Genomic DNA, 18,409 nt, shown 5'->3' on the forward strand with positions numbered 1-18,409 from the left:
ACTTGATGTTGATTTGCTGATCAGTTTTTACATTACACATTTTCCCACCAGAATGCAGCTGTACATATTCACTCACTGATGCAATACTCCCAACTATCATGACCGGTTAAGTCAAAACTGGCAGCATGGATAGACGAGGGGAGTCACCAAAGCAGTTGCTTTCCAAATCCAATCTTTTTTCAGTTATGCACTTAATCTTTTTTATATGTTTTACTTCTTTATCTTCCACATAATTATTATAATCAGCTGTTGTGTTGTGATTTAGCTTCATAATACTCAACAGATTTATTCACACACATTTTTTTAGTAACTAAACTAAATAAATTAAAGTTTAATTAATTTCAAATCTCCAATTTAATCATCTAGCCTTTAAAATGTTTCTTTTATATAACATTAACAAAAAATTATTTGAAATTTATAGTTCATGGTATTCTTAATTTACCTAGCAAAATCATGAAAATCGTAACCACTAAACCAAGATTCGCTTCATATTAATCACTACTAAAATTTATTACCACAGTATACATTAAAAATGACCTTCTATCAATTTAAGTTCTTGCAGAACTGCAAGTCTAACTATAAAAAGAAAAAGTTTTGAGGAACTTTTTTAAAAGAAAGGTTTTTTACATTTTAATGATAAACAGAAATAAGCTATGCACATTTAAATTGGAACAGTTCATTAAGATACTTGTTAATACCTGCCAACTGTGTATGCCGCTTTAAAATCTACTTTACAGTTTAAAGGTAAAAGAGTAAATGAATCATATGGAAAGAAATATTACTACTTTAATCTACACATATTGATAGTTTGCGCAGTATGAGAAATTATAACTAAACTTCCCATATTTTGATTCATCTTCATTTTAGCCATATATTTTAATATACCATTTGGCATAGAGTATTATAATAATACTCTAATGTAATGTCTATATAATCAAACTTCAGACAGGGGGGGAAGAGAGAAAGAGAAAAATAATTCAAATAATAAAAAATTGGAACAGATAACATAATTAAAAAAATTTCTCATGAAATATTTGTTTCAGGTTGATACTATTTATCTTAACTGGGAAACGAAAATTAAATATGAATTATAATTTTCTTCCAAACAAACAGAAAAAATACAAATACTTTTTTCAATATCTTAAATTTCATAAAAAAATACTCAGATAATTAATAAAATACAACTTACAACAATATCTTCAGTTTCATTTTCTTGCAATACAAATTGCTTATCTTCATCACAATTTAATAATGCAAGCATAAGAGGAGTTTCATGATCCTGAATTCGTCGAAGTTTAGCTACAAAATAAATAAAATATGCTGAATCTTGTATATTACTCAACTTTTAAGATTTTTAAAATGAATAAATCTATTAATACTTGAATTAATAGATTTATTCATTTTAAATTTACTATTAGAATTTATTAACTAGATAATAATACTATTCTATATGCCTACACTTCAAACTTGTTATTTTGATACTTTTAGGAAAAAAGTTTAAACCCTAATGTTATGTCACGAATTTTAATTATTAATATGTGTTTTAAGTTTTCATTATTCTAATATTTTTATTTGTACTCATTATTTTAATCCGGTAAAAAGTACTCTTAAATTGTTAAAGCCTTATTTAACTGGTAGTTCTTGAAAGTGTAGTGTAAGAAAGACAGGAGACGGTTGCAAGAGCCACCTGGTTTATTGGTTTATGGCCTTTTTACTAACAGTGGAGGCAGTAGGGTGTTGTGTTGTTGCCTTTTAATAATGGCGTTTGTAACGAAAATCATCTTCCTTTCACTTTTGTTGTAGTTGCAATGTTTCTTTTAGCTTAGGCAATTGGATTGTAAAGCTTAGTTTCCGCTTGTTAGTTTAGGGGTCCACTTTAGTTTCCACATTGAGAGTACAGATGTTTTCTGGACTGTATTGGCAGATTTTCTGGTGTTTGATTCATCATGGGGGTGTAATTTTCACAGTTTAGATAAAGTAAAATTCTGGCATTGGTAAGATTTAATTTGATTATTTTTGTAGGCCTATGAACTCATAGAGCCAGAGAAACTGAGATTTCTTGGGAGGCTTGCAACTTGTTACATTCATTCGAATTCTGATTTTTGAAGAAGGAAAAAGAGTGTGGGGCTTTGACCCCTTGCGGGTCTTGCTCTCGCAAGCGCCGGCTGTTGATTCGGATTGCAGAGGGAGGGCTTTCGCCCTGCGGCTGACTTCGGCCCAAAACGGCATCGGAATTTGTATTGACTAAGCTACTAGAAGAGCATTTTCTTCTAGAAAGATTTAATATAAAGTGCTAATTTCCAAGAGTACTTTACCGACAACTGTTAGCACTGATTACTTCTGGTATCTTCTTCTTTACTCTTTGAGAACTCTCTGCTGTTATGAACGCAGCGTTGAAGGTAAATCATTTTTAAATCCGTGAAGATTATCTGGCGCGGTGCGGGTTTCGGCAACGGTTCTTTGGAGGTAATTTACTACCTTCCGCAAAGAGACGAATTCACGAAAAGGAAAGATAATTTTGTCTGTGAGTAGAAGGATTATAACGTTCCTAAGAAACCTAAGAGATGAATTCATCAAAAGGAAAGAGACTTTTCCCTCTGAGTAGAAGGATTGTAATGTTCCCAAGAAACCTAAGAGATGAATCCATGAAAAAGGAAACAGACTTTTCTCAGTGAGTAGAAAGATTGTAATGTTCCTAAGAATCTAAGAGATGAATTCGCGAAAAGGAAAGAGACTTTTCTCTGTGAGTAGAAGGATTGTAATGTTCCTAAGAAATCTAAGTGAAGAATTCACGAAAAGAAAGAGGCTTTTCTCTGTGAGTAGAAAGATTGTAATGTTCCTAAGAAATCTAAATGATGAATTCACGAAAAGAAAGATACTTTTCCCTGTGTCTCGAAGGAATGTATGGTGCGGAAGAATCAGTGAATGATGATTTTGTATTTTTTACTTATTTTGAATTACCTTAATGATTATTCTCAATAACCAGGCTGGAGTTGTCAGTTTAATGTTTGCTGAAATTAGAATATGATATCGTAGGGTTAAATTTGCTTGAAAAATTAATTAATTGCTACTCTTGCAAAATTCTTTATTCTTATAGGAAATTACCATGGTTAACACTTTATTTCAAAAATGAAATGAGTAAAGTATTAGTGTTGCAGTTGTGATACTGTAGGATTTGAGAATGTTAACTTAATGTGTAAGCTGTAATTGGGTGTGATATTCAGTGTTATTTTGCATAGTATTATATGTGGTAGGGATACTGATTAGTTACCCAAGTATTTACTAATAATATAATATATTCAAGAATTTAATAAATGTGTGTTTAAAATTTAATTGCATTTGTGTATTGAGGTTCACAAAGTTGTTTTTGTCATGCCACCCTACTGTCAAAAATGAAACTTCCTGCACCTCCCTTGCCTAACAATAGTAATATGATCTATTTACAAGGGTAAAAACATAATTTATAAAGGTTTTATTATAAAAATATGCTGTTTCCAACACATATGGTAAGGAAAAAAAACAGACAAATCAATGAGATAGATGTGTTGCATATTTTTGACAAGATATATAGTTCTTGGTTAAATAGAAGAAAGTACGCAAACTTTCTGACCATCAGATGAGTCAAAGTTCAAAGTTATAAAAGATTAAAACCCTTAAATTATCAGATATTCAACACTAAGCCACAAATCTGGCTGACTGATCTATACATGTATAAGTAACGAAATGTAGCAAGCTCATTTTTATCTTTTAGTAGTTAAATTATTGCAGTAAATGTTCATAAAAATTATCAGTTACATATATTATAAATTATATCAAGAACATATATTATTAAAATTAAAAATTTTTTGACATATATAAATTATTTTTTAATTGCTTAGGTTGTTACACATATTTAAAACATAACTTGCAAAAACTAGTTTTATCATTTGAAAGACAGAGATCTATTGATGTAAGATTAATAATAGATCTCCACTTAGAATTCTGCTAGGAAAGAAAGGTATTACAAGAACTGACAGTTTACAGTGCAACGAGGATTATAAATGTAGCATTTTACATACATTGATGAGGGAGGTAGGAAGATCAGATAAAAGACATTCCTAATCTCATTATTATTGACAAATTAATCTCAATCCCACACTTAAAAAAAAATTTTTACTCTTATAATAATTTAAACAATCATTACTTTCAATGCAGTATGTGTTGCAATGTAATCACATGTGATAAAAGTAAAAATCATTTAGTTAAAAAATGTGTTTCTAAGTACTTTACAACTACTGAAATCAAAATGTGGGCACATCGTCCCACTAGTGATCTCCTGATCAGACCATCATTGTAATATAATAAGCCTTAGATCAGGAAGCTTGTAGCTTCACTTAAGATCAGAAACATCATTAGGTTTCACTTCAGACCTCTGCAATAACTTCACAGATAGTTGTTGTACAAAGCTGTTTTTATAGCTGATGGTATTCTTGATGAATAAAGCAAATATAAAACTTAATCAGTCAAGGAAACTAATGGACAAGGAACATTTTACACTGCATTACAATTTTTTCACTCTTAAATCTACAATTTGAAATAAATCAAACTTTAAGTTTTTTTTGGACAGGTTGCATCGACAGGAAGCAGATCAGTAATTTCAAATAGCCAATTATGCATGACATTTTATAAATGCATTTCTAAATATATATTTAATAATTTTATTTAAAGAAATGCATTTCATAAACAACAATTTTTTAAAACTATGTTATGCAGTTCGAACAGCTTGAAAAATCATGCTTATATTTCATTTATCAAATGAAATTTTTCTTCCACATGATATGGTATTAAATTAATCTCATTAACTTACATTTAATAAAAGGCAGACATTTAAAGTGAATTCCCACACGAAAATCCATTACTGAGCTTTCACTGAATGAACTAACTCATAAAGCAAATGCTGTTTATAGTCTAAAAAAGCAAACTGAGTTTTAAATACATCATATGCAATAATAAATATAAGTGTAAAATCAAATCTTTAGATTTATACTATATATTAACAGTATATTAACAATATATGATCACTACACATTTTAAAACCAGTGCCATCTTAACGTATGAGCAATGCTCAGAGCTCTAAGAGTTTGGAGACTCATATTTTGGCAATTCATTAATAGCTGGCCCTGGAATATCATAAAAGCCTATGGCTGTTAAATGTCTCTGTTTAAAACCTAATAACTCAATGTAATAATTAAATATTTCTTATTTTTTTATTCATTTTGGCATTAAAAAAAGGAAATGTGAAAAAAATTTAGCAGAAAAAATAGTTTATTTAAATATTTTAATGCATATAAGATTTCATTGCATATAATGAAGAAATGAGTTAGATTATTTTTGTGTTTATAGTAAACCCTTGTGCTTAAGGATGGAAAACAGAAATTTAGCAAAAATTACCTTGATTTGAACCTTTAGCATAGGTTCTTTCATATAAGGCAAACTTGTGGGAATTGTCAGCAACTTTAAATTTTTTCAGCAAAGCATTTATCACTTCTCGAGCAGAGAACTCACTAAAAATATACCATTAAATTAAAATTAAATCCTTTAAATAACAGTGAATAAAGATGCTACAAATGAAATATGTTGTGATAATAAAAAGATATGAAAATATCCACATATTTATATTATTACATAGCAATAAATTCAAATAAAAGCTAACAGCAAATTATACTTAAGGATAAATGGAATTCATGTTATTTATTGCATATTTTCTAAAACTGTCAAAATAATTCATATGATTTTGCAAATTTTACATTCCTGCAGTTCTAATAAAAGTTGTTTGATTATTTTCTAGTTGTTGATACATAACTTAATGGTGCAAATTTTTTAAAAGAAATCTTAAACACATATTAACTCTGTTGATAATAATAATCAGATAAACAAAATGAACGTCACCAACATTTTTATCTAAATTCTTAATTTAATTTGTTTTTAAAAAGTAAATGGGCACATATTCTAGTTTGAATGACTTTCCATTTAGAAACCTAATTTTAAAATATTAAAATCCTGTAACAAGTTACAACCTTTTCATTTTGTATAAATGTTCTGAAGTTCCATCTAATGCATAATTTCTAATAACAGACAGTTTTAATTTAAGCATACATATCCATAATCATTTAAAATTTAAAAAAAAGAAAGTCTCAGGCTTTTTAAAATAAAACTAATTTTGAGGATATTCAGGATGAGTTTCCATTCTCAGAAGAAAAGCATTTTCACAAAGGTTACAGCAGTAAGAACCATATTTATAAGGAAATCAATATGTGGAACAAGGAGAAAAAGCCATGGTGTTAGAATTCTGAAAGCACTGGACTGGAAATAGTGTCATTAACTAAAGAAGGCAAATTTTTGTAAATGTGAAAGGCTTCAAGGAAATTAAACATATCAACAATGTTAATAATTTTCATAGAATCAAAATTTAAATTATGGTCAAATGACTAGCTATGATTAGCTAGGATGATATGTTTATTTCTTCCTTTTTGAAATTAGGATTAATATTCTGAAGTGCAAAATTTCAGTGCTCTTTTAATCTGGCCAATGTACGTTAGATTACACTGACAAGATGCATTTCCCAAGAGTTAAAACCAGAGATGGGATATTTAAGGATTGGACATATATTTTACTGATTAAGAATAGCAAAGTTATGGTACCATTTTATTTCTATTCATTATTTAAATTTCAGGTTTCCAAATTAAAGGATTACTATTGGATAAAAAAATTTAGTTTTGATTTTGCCATTATGTAAATACATCCATCATTAGTGTTATATAAGAATCATCTGACAGAGATTACTTTGAAATGATGCAATTAACAAGGATTTATTAAAAGCATATTATTATTTTTAGGGTAGAAAGGGACACAACGAAACTAAAATGGAGACTTGAAAAGGAGACATTAAAAATTAAGATTTTAATTTTATTTTAGCTAATCCTCATCTAATACACATATATAAATATATAAGGCAAAATAAATTAAAACATTTAAAATGCATAGAGAGGCATTTAGAGGCTCTGTATTTAATTAAATCTTTAGCCAAGTCAATGCAAATTTTATAATAATAAGAGCTGTTCTTAAAAAAAAAAAAAAAAAAAAAAAAATGTCAAGTGTTTCTCGATTCTTAACACGAAGATGATTTTTTAATTTCTTTAACCAAGTTATTCCTCTTGAATTTATTAGTGATACTGAATCAGTCAGAAGATGAAGCATAAGCTTTTGTACTTTTCTTACAGCTTCAGCAACCTTTGTTGGTTTTGGTTCTGAAAAACTACAGATTTTTATAATGTGCTATTGCTGGTGAGTTTATGCTATAAAATATAAAAAAAATCTAAAAGAATTTTGATAATGAGTTTAACAAACAAATCCATGTAAAAACAAGTACTGTATTTGACTCCATATAAGACGCACCTTTATTTAGACGGCCACACACAAGGAAAAAAGTTTAAATAGCGTGGTTTCTTTTAGTTCTCACGTTTCGTAAAAGCCAAATAAACAATTATTGAATGCAATTACCTTCACGTATAAGACTGTGTCCTTCACGTATAAGATGCAGGAAACGTTTTTGAGACCAAATTTAGGAAAAAAAGTGCGTCTTATATGCCGTCAAATACAGTAATTCTACACATGAAAAAATAACAATTAAACCGAAAAAGCAAATTAAAATTAATTGCATTGCACAATCTCCTATCCAATTTCAACAAACAAAACAAAACAAATCATAATAATAACAATAAATTAATAAATAAAGTTTTTAACTTTTATTTTTCAGTTTTCAAATTGTTAAAGGCAATGATGCTATGCAATTGTTTTTGATTATTTGTTTTTTGAATTTCAAAATTGCATAGTATCTGAAATATTGATCTCTACTACCAATTAACTAGAATGGGAAATTAATATATTTTTGTCCACCCCCCCCCAAGAGCAAAAAATAGTTCAATCTGACCGTTTTAAAATTTTGGCCATTTTGCCTAGACGTAATCAGTTTTACTTAAAGTTCCAAAGTAGTTTTCACTGGTTATCAACTCTTTCTTCTGCATTTTAGTATTTAATATAACTTAATTACAATATATTTTTTCTGTAAAAGTGCAATTATTCCTTTAGTTTAGATAGCATTCATATTTTTAAATATTCTTCTTAATTCCTTTTCCTGTATACATATACGATAGAAAAACCATTGAAACGACTAAAATAATAAAACTGATTTTCAAACATGCATACAGCTGCAATGGTCTTTACAACTCAGCCATTTATGGAAGAATTATTGCAAAGATTTAAACATATAATATTCATAACTATACATATAATAAGAATCTATAATACAAAAAATATATATATATACATATATATACACTTTTCAGAACACCCAGAGCTTGGTACATTAAAGTAAAGAAGAAAAATTTAAAAATAAAACAAGAATTTATAACATTAAAGTATAAAAGGATAAAATACAAAGAAAACAAATTAACAAAATGAAACATTGAAATTAAAATATACAGTAAGATCTTACTTATTTTTTGAGTTATTTATTTATTATAATTTCTAAGTTTAAAATTTATAATAAGAATGCACATATCATTTGTTTTCTCCTGTATATGAATTCCTTCATTACACTCTCGCCAAAGTTGTGAAAAGTTTTTACACATCATCCAATCTCATTCCTACAGTAATCTAAGATACTATCACAACACTTTTTATACAGATTTAAAATTCTTATATACAGACTGCAAATAAGGCAAGTCAAGGTACATGATAAAGAAAATGGATGATGCACAATATAATAAACTAAGAGGTTCCTTTTAGAATATATAACGACATTAATGCCACTTACACACTATCCAAATTAAAAAATAAATCTCAATACATTATCATACCTAGTAATATGTAAGGCTTTGACTGTATCCCTGGGTAAATAAAATGAAGTCAAGGTTTTACGGCCACCATCATCTTCTTCTTTTAGTATATCATAGATGGAAGGTGGACGAGTACCAGCAATAACATTAATTGGTCTTGTAAGATTCATATGAACTCGGATAAAACCATGAAGTGTTTCTCCATCTTCTTGCTAAATTATGTAGAAAGCCTAATTATGAGCATCAGGCAAAATATAAAACATTTATAATAAAATGCAGGGTGATTCAAAAGTCAGTCAGTTAATAAAAAAGTATTTTACTGAATTTCCAACGTAAATAGTCCAGAAATGGGGCCAAAAAGTGAAATTCTTAAAATCATAATTACATTTAACAGATAATGCCTCATCCACTAAAAAAGTACAAAATATCACATAATAATGATTGAATGTCGCAGCCGTCATTTTTCAGCATTGCCTGAAGATAAACTAAGATGCAAGAATAGCAGAAATAACAGTTCAGCATGAATCTTTGAAGCATGATATCACAAAGCATATTTCCACACCACCAGTGATGATGTCTCTCTGAATATCCAGAGTTGCAGGTAGACTTATAAACTATATTATTAAAACTAAAACAGAATTTTAGGCCTGAAATTCAATATAACCATTCATACTGAAACAACAGTTTAATATTCCATTTCTGAAAACTTTGAAAGTAAGAAGCAATATGGAATGATGCTCCGCCTTGTATAAAATGCTACAAAATTCCATGGCCATTCTTCAAAATTAGGGATGCACAGTGCTTAATCACAATCAGAAAGTAGTCATACATTCAGAATTCTAAATGTTAGCGTAATTGCAATTCAAGCAACTTACAATATAAAAATTTGGTACATTTCCGTTTTGACGACGCAGGCAACCAAGTTGCCAATAATGGTACGACTGATGCCAAATGGAATATCCTCGCTGGTAATCTTTTACGCCTCATTTTCAAAAAAAGTTGCAGCCATTTCTTATCAGATTGATTGTTTCTATCAATACTGGCATACAATTACATAGAATTTTTACACGATAGTTCAATTTTATGCCCTAAGGCCATTCATGTAATTAAGTCAATTAGGATGCAATCACACCACTCACCCGAAAATATAGAAAAGACAAAATCAAGGGTTAAATTCATCAGTTCTAATGAGAATGCACTAGCAAAGTAAAGCACCGCGGTTTTACATAATTTTTTAGTAAGGTATATGAACTGAAATAATTCTTGCACTTGTATTCCAAATTAAGATTTAACTTGAAATTAACGTAGATAATTACTGAGAGAATTAGATTTTTGTAGCGTAGTTTACGTAAGATGAGATCACTTGGGGTCACATGATGAGAACTGGTGAATCAGGATGTTGAACCATGAAAGTATAGTAAATTCTTAAATTAATATCTTTTTACAAATTTATTGTCTTTATTTATTGGCTTTTTACAAAATTTTAAATGACATTAAAATGTTTATGCCTTCAAGATAGCAAATTCTTAGAACTAACATTTTTTATGTGTATACTGTATGTTGTCACCAGTAAAGTCTGCTTGGCGAGATTTGTGCCGGTGAAACGGAAAAGTACCAAAAAGTCTTTAAAAAAAATCGACTTTGAGCATCTGCAAATAATTATTTTACAATACATTGAAAAATTCACAAAATGCAAAATTTTTCTAATGTTTACTGATTTTTGGATCACACATTGTACATACCTTTTATGTACTTACTTTCGCAACTTACTGTAGTTCCCCCCCCCCAAAAAAAAATCACTTTGTAAAAATATATAAATTGTTGACGTGATAAAGAAGACCATAGTTACGCAACTAAATTATACATAATGAGGTATAAATTTGTGGCTATTTTAAATTTACCAGAGTTATATAACTAAATTATACAAAAAGACGTACTTGTGTATTAAGGCAACCACTCTGGTACAATTTAGTAATTTTGGCAATTTTTTACATATGACAAGATAGAAGTTAATTATGAGATAAAAGCTGGTGGTTTGGGGGACCCTCCCCCTCCAGAAAGATTCACAGACTATCAATCTTTATACAATAAACACTGGTAAACATTACGCGACAGTGCGTAAACATTATATGAAAAATTGTATATATAAGTTGTATGTATAATTTATATATATAAGTTGGTAAACATATATGAAAAGGAAGCCTACTTTGGCAATTTAAAATACAAATTTATATTATTAAATAAAGATTATGTGATATATTTAAAAAACACATCTTCTTCAAATCTTTCTGCAATTTTTTTTTTTTTTTTTTTTTTTTTTTTAAATTTTTCTTCTGAAGTACACAACAATCTATTTTTGCTTAAAAAAAATAAATAAAAAAATAAGGAGAACTGCAGAGACTCGGTTTCATGTAAACCTCGTAAACATCTAAGTACAGGCATTTTCTCACTGCTCGCTTTAGAAATTTTCAGCTAAATTATATATTTCTACAGGAATTTTACCACAGCTTTTTCCATTGGTAGCAATAAGTTTAAGGAAAAAAATATCACAATTTGTTTATAAAAACTTGTAGAACTTGGAACACAACAAAAAAGAACGCAAACAAAAATAGCACTGTTGCTTGACTGAAAGACTGTTAAGAGCATGGTTGTCAGAAGAATCGTGTTACGCATGGTTGTCATAGTTTGGCACACTCTGAAACTTTGTGACTTCTACTAAGGTATTTGTGTTAATACATAAGTAACCATAATTTTTTTTCATCTAAAATGACTGTATTATTATGAATAACACAATAAAGAACTAATACTAAACTTTCTGTTTTCTAGAAAATGTAATATTTTAAGATGATGAATATGTATTATCAATCATTCAAATTTATTTTGAATTGAAGAATACTATGCATTAAATTAAAATGATAAATGTAATATATGGAAGAGGTTTAAAATTAAGTATAACAGCCTAATTAAAATAGATGCAGTTATTTAATGCACAGCTTTGAATTCAATTTATTTTGAGTAAGTATTAAATGTAAAGCTATGTGGATTACATACCATATGCAAAGTTATGTCCATTACATATCAAACATGAAAATATATTGTTACAAAATGTACAGGCGCGGTAGGATGGCTTCCCCACAAAGCAGTTTTAGGGTTGTCATAAAATAGCAAGGAAAGCAGGGTTGCCACATTTGGCAAGAAATCATCCATTTGGTGCCAAAATTGGCGATATACCATGGACAGATGGAGAACCTTCTGGAATGAATTCTTACCGGTTTAGCCCAGAATGTTCTCGAACACAAGCCGAAAGCATTATAAACCCTTCTGGTCCGCAGTCAGTTAGTGTGTTTGCTTCATCGAGCGAGTCAGAGTCCCTTGTCTGGTGTGTGAGTTAGTTAGTATCGAGTAGGTGTCTCGTCTAGCGAATCAATCCCTGCAGAGAGGATTGAGTTGACAAGTCGGGCAGCGAGTGGCGAGTGGATCGTCGAGTGCACAGAGTCTCGTAGTGTATCACGGTTAGTACACCGTCGAGAGAGCGTGCTAAGCTCCGTGAACGGCTGAACCGAAGAGTTGGGAGCTGTGCTCTGTGTGTCGTCGAGTACATTACGAGTTGTAGCGTGGAGAGTCTCGAGAGTACGCGGAGTTCTGAGAATGACCAAGCAGAGTCGGGAGCTGTACTTTAGTGCTTTGCCGTGAAGCTGTCTCCACCGTGATAGCCTGATAACCTGGAGGCTGTGTCACTGATCGTGTCAGCGTGTTTATAGTAGTTCATCGACGACTGTAAAAACGAGTTTTGGAGCTGTCCTGATTGTGTTTCGATACCTCATCAAGTATCGCCGTTATTCACTCCAAATCTACAAACCCCGTAACAACTTCACGAACCCCGTACGAACGTGAAGGAATAAAATAACGTAACAAATGGTGTCAGAAAAGAAAAAATGCAACAATATATATATATATATATATATATACCTGAATTTTTAAAAAGAAAAAAATTTTCTCAGTACTTACAAGAACCATGTCAGAACTGTGATGCAAGGAGTTATATCTTTCTATCCTACGTTTTAATTCTTCCTCATCCAAATGTTCAAAAAATAATGGAGATAATCTTTCCTGAACAGAATGCAGAAAAAAAAACTGATAATAATAACCAAAGTACAAATGCATATAACATATATCCTTGCATATATTTAAGGGCACATATTCATCCTCTTGAAGTCTTAATATTCAAATCCAACTATTAAATTTTCAATTTTCAGGGTACAGGAGTCATAAATAAAGAAAACGTTACCCTTGAGAAAATGAATTTTTATTCAGCTGAAATAACTTCCTCTTTTCAACTCTTGAATTTAAAAACCAATCTTAAACAAACTGTACTTAAAAATTAGGTTCTTTAAATTCTTACAAAATTTTCAGATTTTAAATATGTCTGTATAAAGTTAGTTTAATCATGGCAAAGTACTAGAAATCTATACATCTAAAGGGATGACATGAGAAAACAATTACAGTACAAAGTCTGAAATCCGGACTCGTTGGGACTTTAGCGATTCCAGATTTGGGATTTTTCTGGATAATAGATCACCAGTTTAAATCTAGTAAGACGACATGTAGAAATTATAAAATTAAAAATATGAAATTGTGATTTAGGAAATAATAAAGTATTTATGTTCTAAAGGGTATCAAAATTTATTAAAAAAAAAGCTTAACATTTATTTGTTTACCTTTGTTACTTTTTACTTTTGTTTGTTATTAAACATTTCTTTCAATGTAAGTTGTTTTAAGTTGCTTCGTTTTTTGTGCTAATACTTTCTCTTTAATTCTGCAGACAGACATAATCTCTTGTTTAGTTACATTGTTGAAGTCCTGGAACTGTTGTTTGGGGAATTCCGAATAACTTGTCAATCGAAATTTTCTGGTTTTCAGTAACTTCTCTGTCACTTTCTTTACTACCGGTAAGCGGTATTTCCTGGATCTAGAACCATACTATAGATTTCACCATTCATGATATAAAAACTTCTTTTACTACCGCTTCTCCACATTTCTTTACAAAATCCGTTAATTGGAAAATTTCACCATTGTTTTGCAATATCCGAAAACCTTCAAAATTAGTGGCTATCATCATCAAATTTGGCTATCCTTCACTATACATATTTGGCTATGCATCATGAGCTTGGCGACTAATGACAAGTTGTTCTGTTAAATTTTATCTTGCTTCTATCGCGCACCGAGACAATTAAGCCTGAATTATATTAGTTTAGTTATTTATTATATTTATGTCTTGCACATGCTTAAGGCTTATCAGAGTTCTGAATAAATAAATTAACATCATATATTTAAGCCTTATTGAGGGTCAGCGGCTAGATATCTTACCGCCTGACGCAGTCTCTGTGAGTCCTAAATTCTGCAATTGAATGCGGCCATACGAGCCCTTGTGCTGGTTCTGGGTTTATGTGAATAACAAATCAGTTATTCTAAATTCAAATAGCACTAAATGTAATCTTTGGGTCTATGAGCATCATTAACAAAATCTATTTTTAGCATATGCAAAGAAATTTTTGGTAAATTTTTCGTCAACATTTTTTAGCACATTTAACTTAAATCTGTAATCATCACCAAGTGTAATGTCAACATAAAAGGTTACCACACTCCTTTATTATTCAATTACTAGCATAAAAATAATTATTTAGGCATCACTATATGAGTCATTACTCAATTTGTCATGTTTTGATAAACATGCAAAGATGAAAGGAAAGTATAATAAATAATGAATCGCCAGGTTGGTATCAGATCAATGATGTATCTGTGTGGAATGTTTCGGTTTGAGATGTATGCCAAGCAGACATGCTGCAATGTAGCCAAATCACTGATCGCACAAGTTTAGGCTAAAATGATTGCTTCTTCAATAACAAAGTATTTTATTTAGTGTCAAAATGAAAAGAATTGGGACTCTCCAGATGTTTTATTACGCACAAAGGAGGGGGAATCAAATGCACATGCATAAAGCCTACGAGAAAACGTTGGTGGTGGTTTTGAGGTCCGGATTTTAGATCATTTTGGATAATGGACGTCCGGATTTCGGACTTTGTACTGTATATGCCTTTACGTAACATATGTTTTTTAGTCTGACTTTATTTTAAGAACTAAAAAAGCAAGAAAAAATATCAGCTGTTAGTATTCTTCTGTTACCAGGACTGGATTCAGAAATGTATCTATGCATGTATATGTGAATGCATGTATGTGTATACATACACATACATATGGACATACATTTTTGTATACATGCATTAGTGAATGCGGTCCCAGTAACTGAAGAGTACCTTTGCATTAAATCTTACATTTCATGTGAAGGTAAAATTAAATATTTTAATAAATTAAATTTTATTACAGTTTTTATAAAAGATTTCAACACCACCATTTAGTTTATGAGTGAAATGCCACTTACTTTTTCAAGTGAATCATTCTTCATAGTTGCATCTATTATTTTACTAAGATCTGTAGTCTGAGTGTCACCAGATCCTTTACAGTCAAGAGTGACCAAATGTTGGCAGCGTTGATGACAGGTATAGTGGCAGTCTGAAATGTTAAACAGAAATTTTAAATTGCATTCATAAGAAAATAAATAACTAAATGATAAGGAAATAAATAATGATTAATTTTTTTTCTTTCCATAGATAATAAAGTTAATCTTAGCTTTTGGCTGATTAGTCACTCTCTTAAAAAGCTCACTTTAGGATTTCAGTTACTTAGCCCTCTACTGAATTCTAAAATTTAAATCAAAGAACACAAATACATATTTAATGTACCATGCCTTCTTTTAATACCTTTAACATTTTCAGCATGATTAAAACTTTTCATACGGCTAGAGATGTTTTAATAAACGTAAAAATGAAATTTGTCAATATAATGAAGAGCAACGTATGAACAAGGTTAGCCAATGGGTTTGTCACAAGGATGGTTCAAATGGTCACCATATAAAGTGTTCCATTAGAAAGGGAACATGTTTTGAGGAAAGTTTTTGGATGCTCTTAAGGAATTTTGTGTGCTACAGACTGAAGACACAGAAATTTTTAAATAAGGTAAATGGATATTTCCTTTGTGTAGTGTGTAGATGCGATGGTAATGCGTAGTGCTTTTTTATGTTATTTCATTGTTTGATTTAAAATGCAGTTTATTGAGATTATATATTTTTTGTTTGGCCCTGTAGAATTAGGTGCTCCTTCAATTTTTAAGTGAAAATAGATCGATGTGTATAAAGTCAGTGCACAATGCCAAGTTTGTGCAATTCTCTGATGTTTTTTAAAGTGAAAATAAGTTTATGTGTACATGGATACTGAGTTTGTGCAATTCTTTGACTTATTATTTTGGCTTTGTGTAGAACAAAAATTACCGCTACACAGAGCCAAAATAACAAGTAAAAAAAATTGCAAACTCGGTGTCCATGTACTACCAAAAATCACCAATCTTCACCAAGGGGCACCTGTGTATATATTTTCCCCATCAACAATTACAAAAAATAAGAAAAATATTTTTAAGATTTACTTACTGTGCACACTCTACATACTTTCCCACTAACCATGAAAGTTGGTGCAAATCCTGTCAAACCTGCAACAATCATTTTGACAGATGTGCAAAGGAACAGATCACTTTTTAATTACTAGACAATCAGTAGGCAGAAGTTATAGGCATAGCATATAATTTGGGAGCCCTCAAACCATGCTTTTTTTTTTTTTTTTTTTTTTTGAACGGATATTTATTTGTCACATTTTTTTAAATTGCATCATTGCTCTTAATCCATTTTCAGATAAAGTATAAATATTGTGCTCACTAAATGCACCTTTTTCTTTAAATGTCTGGGTACTGCAACTTTGAAAATACTCCATACAGAATGCATGACCCAAATTTTAATCATCTTTTCAAAATGCAAGTGACAGAGAAATAGCATTTAACTTATATGCTCCTTTAACAAAAAAACTAAATTAGCTTATCGTGGGGGGGGGTATGTTTGTGTATCCACATACAGAAAGGAATCTAAACAGTTTTTCTTTCACTAAAATTACACATTACACAATTATACACTTACTATCACATCTTAGACAGTCAGTTGAATTGTAAAGACCCCATATGAAATCACCACAGCAATCACACCAAGTTGGATTTTTCAGATTGGATATCTGAAATTGGTGACCAATTCCACATTCTGCTGGTTCCAGTTCTACAACTCCAAAACTTGCCAATTCAATTAATTCTCGAGGTCGCAGAGTACCAGACATATCACTCTCAGAATACCGATCCTACATAAATATACAAAATGCATGTAACTATAATAATAATACACTTGCTAGTACAAATTAAAATTATCAATGATATACTAGATGTTCATAAATTGTCACAATGTAAAAAATTAACTGAATAAAAAGCAGGCCTTGAGACTGGCAATTTTTGGTCACAGGATATCTTTCTATAAAAATATATGAAATTTAAATTTTCAAAGGCTCATCATAAAAATGTTAATAATAAGAATATTTCTACAACCAAGTTAGCCAAAAAAAAATCTATCCTCGTATCATCAAAATTACCTTAAATATACCCATTCATAAACAATACCTCTAAAGTAAAAATAAATAAATAAATATTATAAACATCCAATTCATCCAACATTAAAATGTTGAAATTTATGTATTTAAAATAATTCAACTATTTTATGAAGATATTATAAAAAGATAGGGCAGTGCCGTTGTTAAAACTATAGCACTACCCTATCTTTTCATTAGCTGGATAATACTTTAAAAATTGAAGGAGGGCCTAGTTTTGTCTTAAGAATCGATCCTAGCAAAAAACCTATCTCTGCTATCTGATGCAATTTATTTCATCAAATATGTTGATTTCAATGACAATGCAAAAGGAGGATGGTTAAGAAACATTGCATCCACTTTTACTTGACCACTTTGCACTATTTTCATGAAAATGGAGACTTTCATGTAACATCCTTGTCCAAGTTTAAATATAAAACATGAAATAAAATTATTAAACTTGACTGAAACCAATTAGCTATACCAAACATTGCTCAGTAAAGACTTTCTGGCTTATAAATACGACCACACATAGTAGAACCACCTTTTTTATCTGCTGCTGCTTGAATAAATCATGTCGCTAGCTTTGCCTTCTTTCTTTATTCTCTGGAATGTAAACTGCATATACAGGGTGTACCGTAAATGTTGTGACAAACTTCTAGGGCAGGTAGAGCACATCATAAGGATTAAGAATTGCATAGGAACCTATACCCGGAAATGGTGTACAACAGCTTGAATGTTACAACAGATGCTCGAAGTTTGCACCATTAGACGCCAAACATGCCCGACACTGATGGACAACTTAAACGCCACAAATTATTTGATCTTTATGGAGCAGGTTCTTCCCGTATTCCCTGAACGATGTACCACCAAATGTGAGGTGCAACATGTGATTCCAACATGATGGGGCCCCTGCTCATTTTGGACTGGACGTTCGTAATCATTTCAACAGTTCATTCCCGCATT

General features: G+C 30.4%; 1 protein-coding gene across 1 annotated transcript in view; it reads right to left on the bottom strand.

The window, feature by feature from the left end:
* LOC118198475 (ras association domain-containing protein 1-like) overlaps nucleotides 1-18,409 on the bottom strand; it is a 34,934-nt gene that overhangs the window by 10,882 nt on the left and 5,643 nt on the right. The window contains exons 3-8 of the mRNA XM_085827544.1: nucleotides 16,954-17,164; nucleotides 15,316-15,446; nucleotides 12,885-12,986; nucleotides 8,898-9,088; nucleotides 5,431-5,543; nucleotides 1,190-1,299 (exon numbers count right to left, since the gene is read on the bottom strand). Coding sequence (XP_085683670.1) covers nucleotides 1,190-1,299; nucleotides 5,431-5,543; nucleotides 8,898-9,088; nucleotides 12,885-12,986; nucleotides 15,316-15,446; nucleotides 16,954-17,164 — 858 coding nt within the window. The remainder of the gene's footprint in view (nucleotides 1-1,189; nucleotides 1,300-5,430; nucleotides 5,544-8,897; nucleotides 9,089-12,884; nucleotides 12,987-15,315; nucleotides 15,447-16,953; nucleotides 17,165-18,409) is intronic.

This window comes from Stegodyphus dumicola, chromosome 12 (genome assembly GCF_044657685.1).
Source record: "Stegodyphus dumicola isolate Sdum_Otavi_A_Nest chromosome 12, ASM4465768v1".
Taxonomy (NCBI): Eukaryota; Metazoa; Arthropoda; class Arachnida; order Araneae; family Eresidae; genus Stegodyphus; species Stegodyphus dumicola.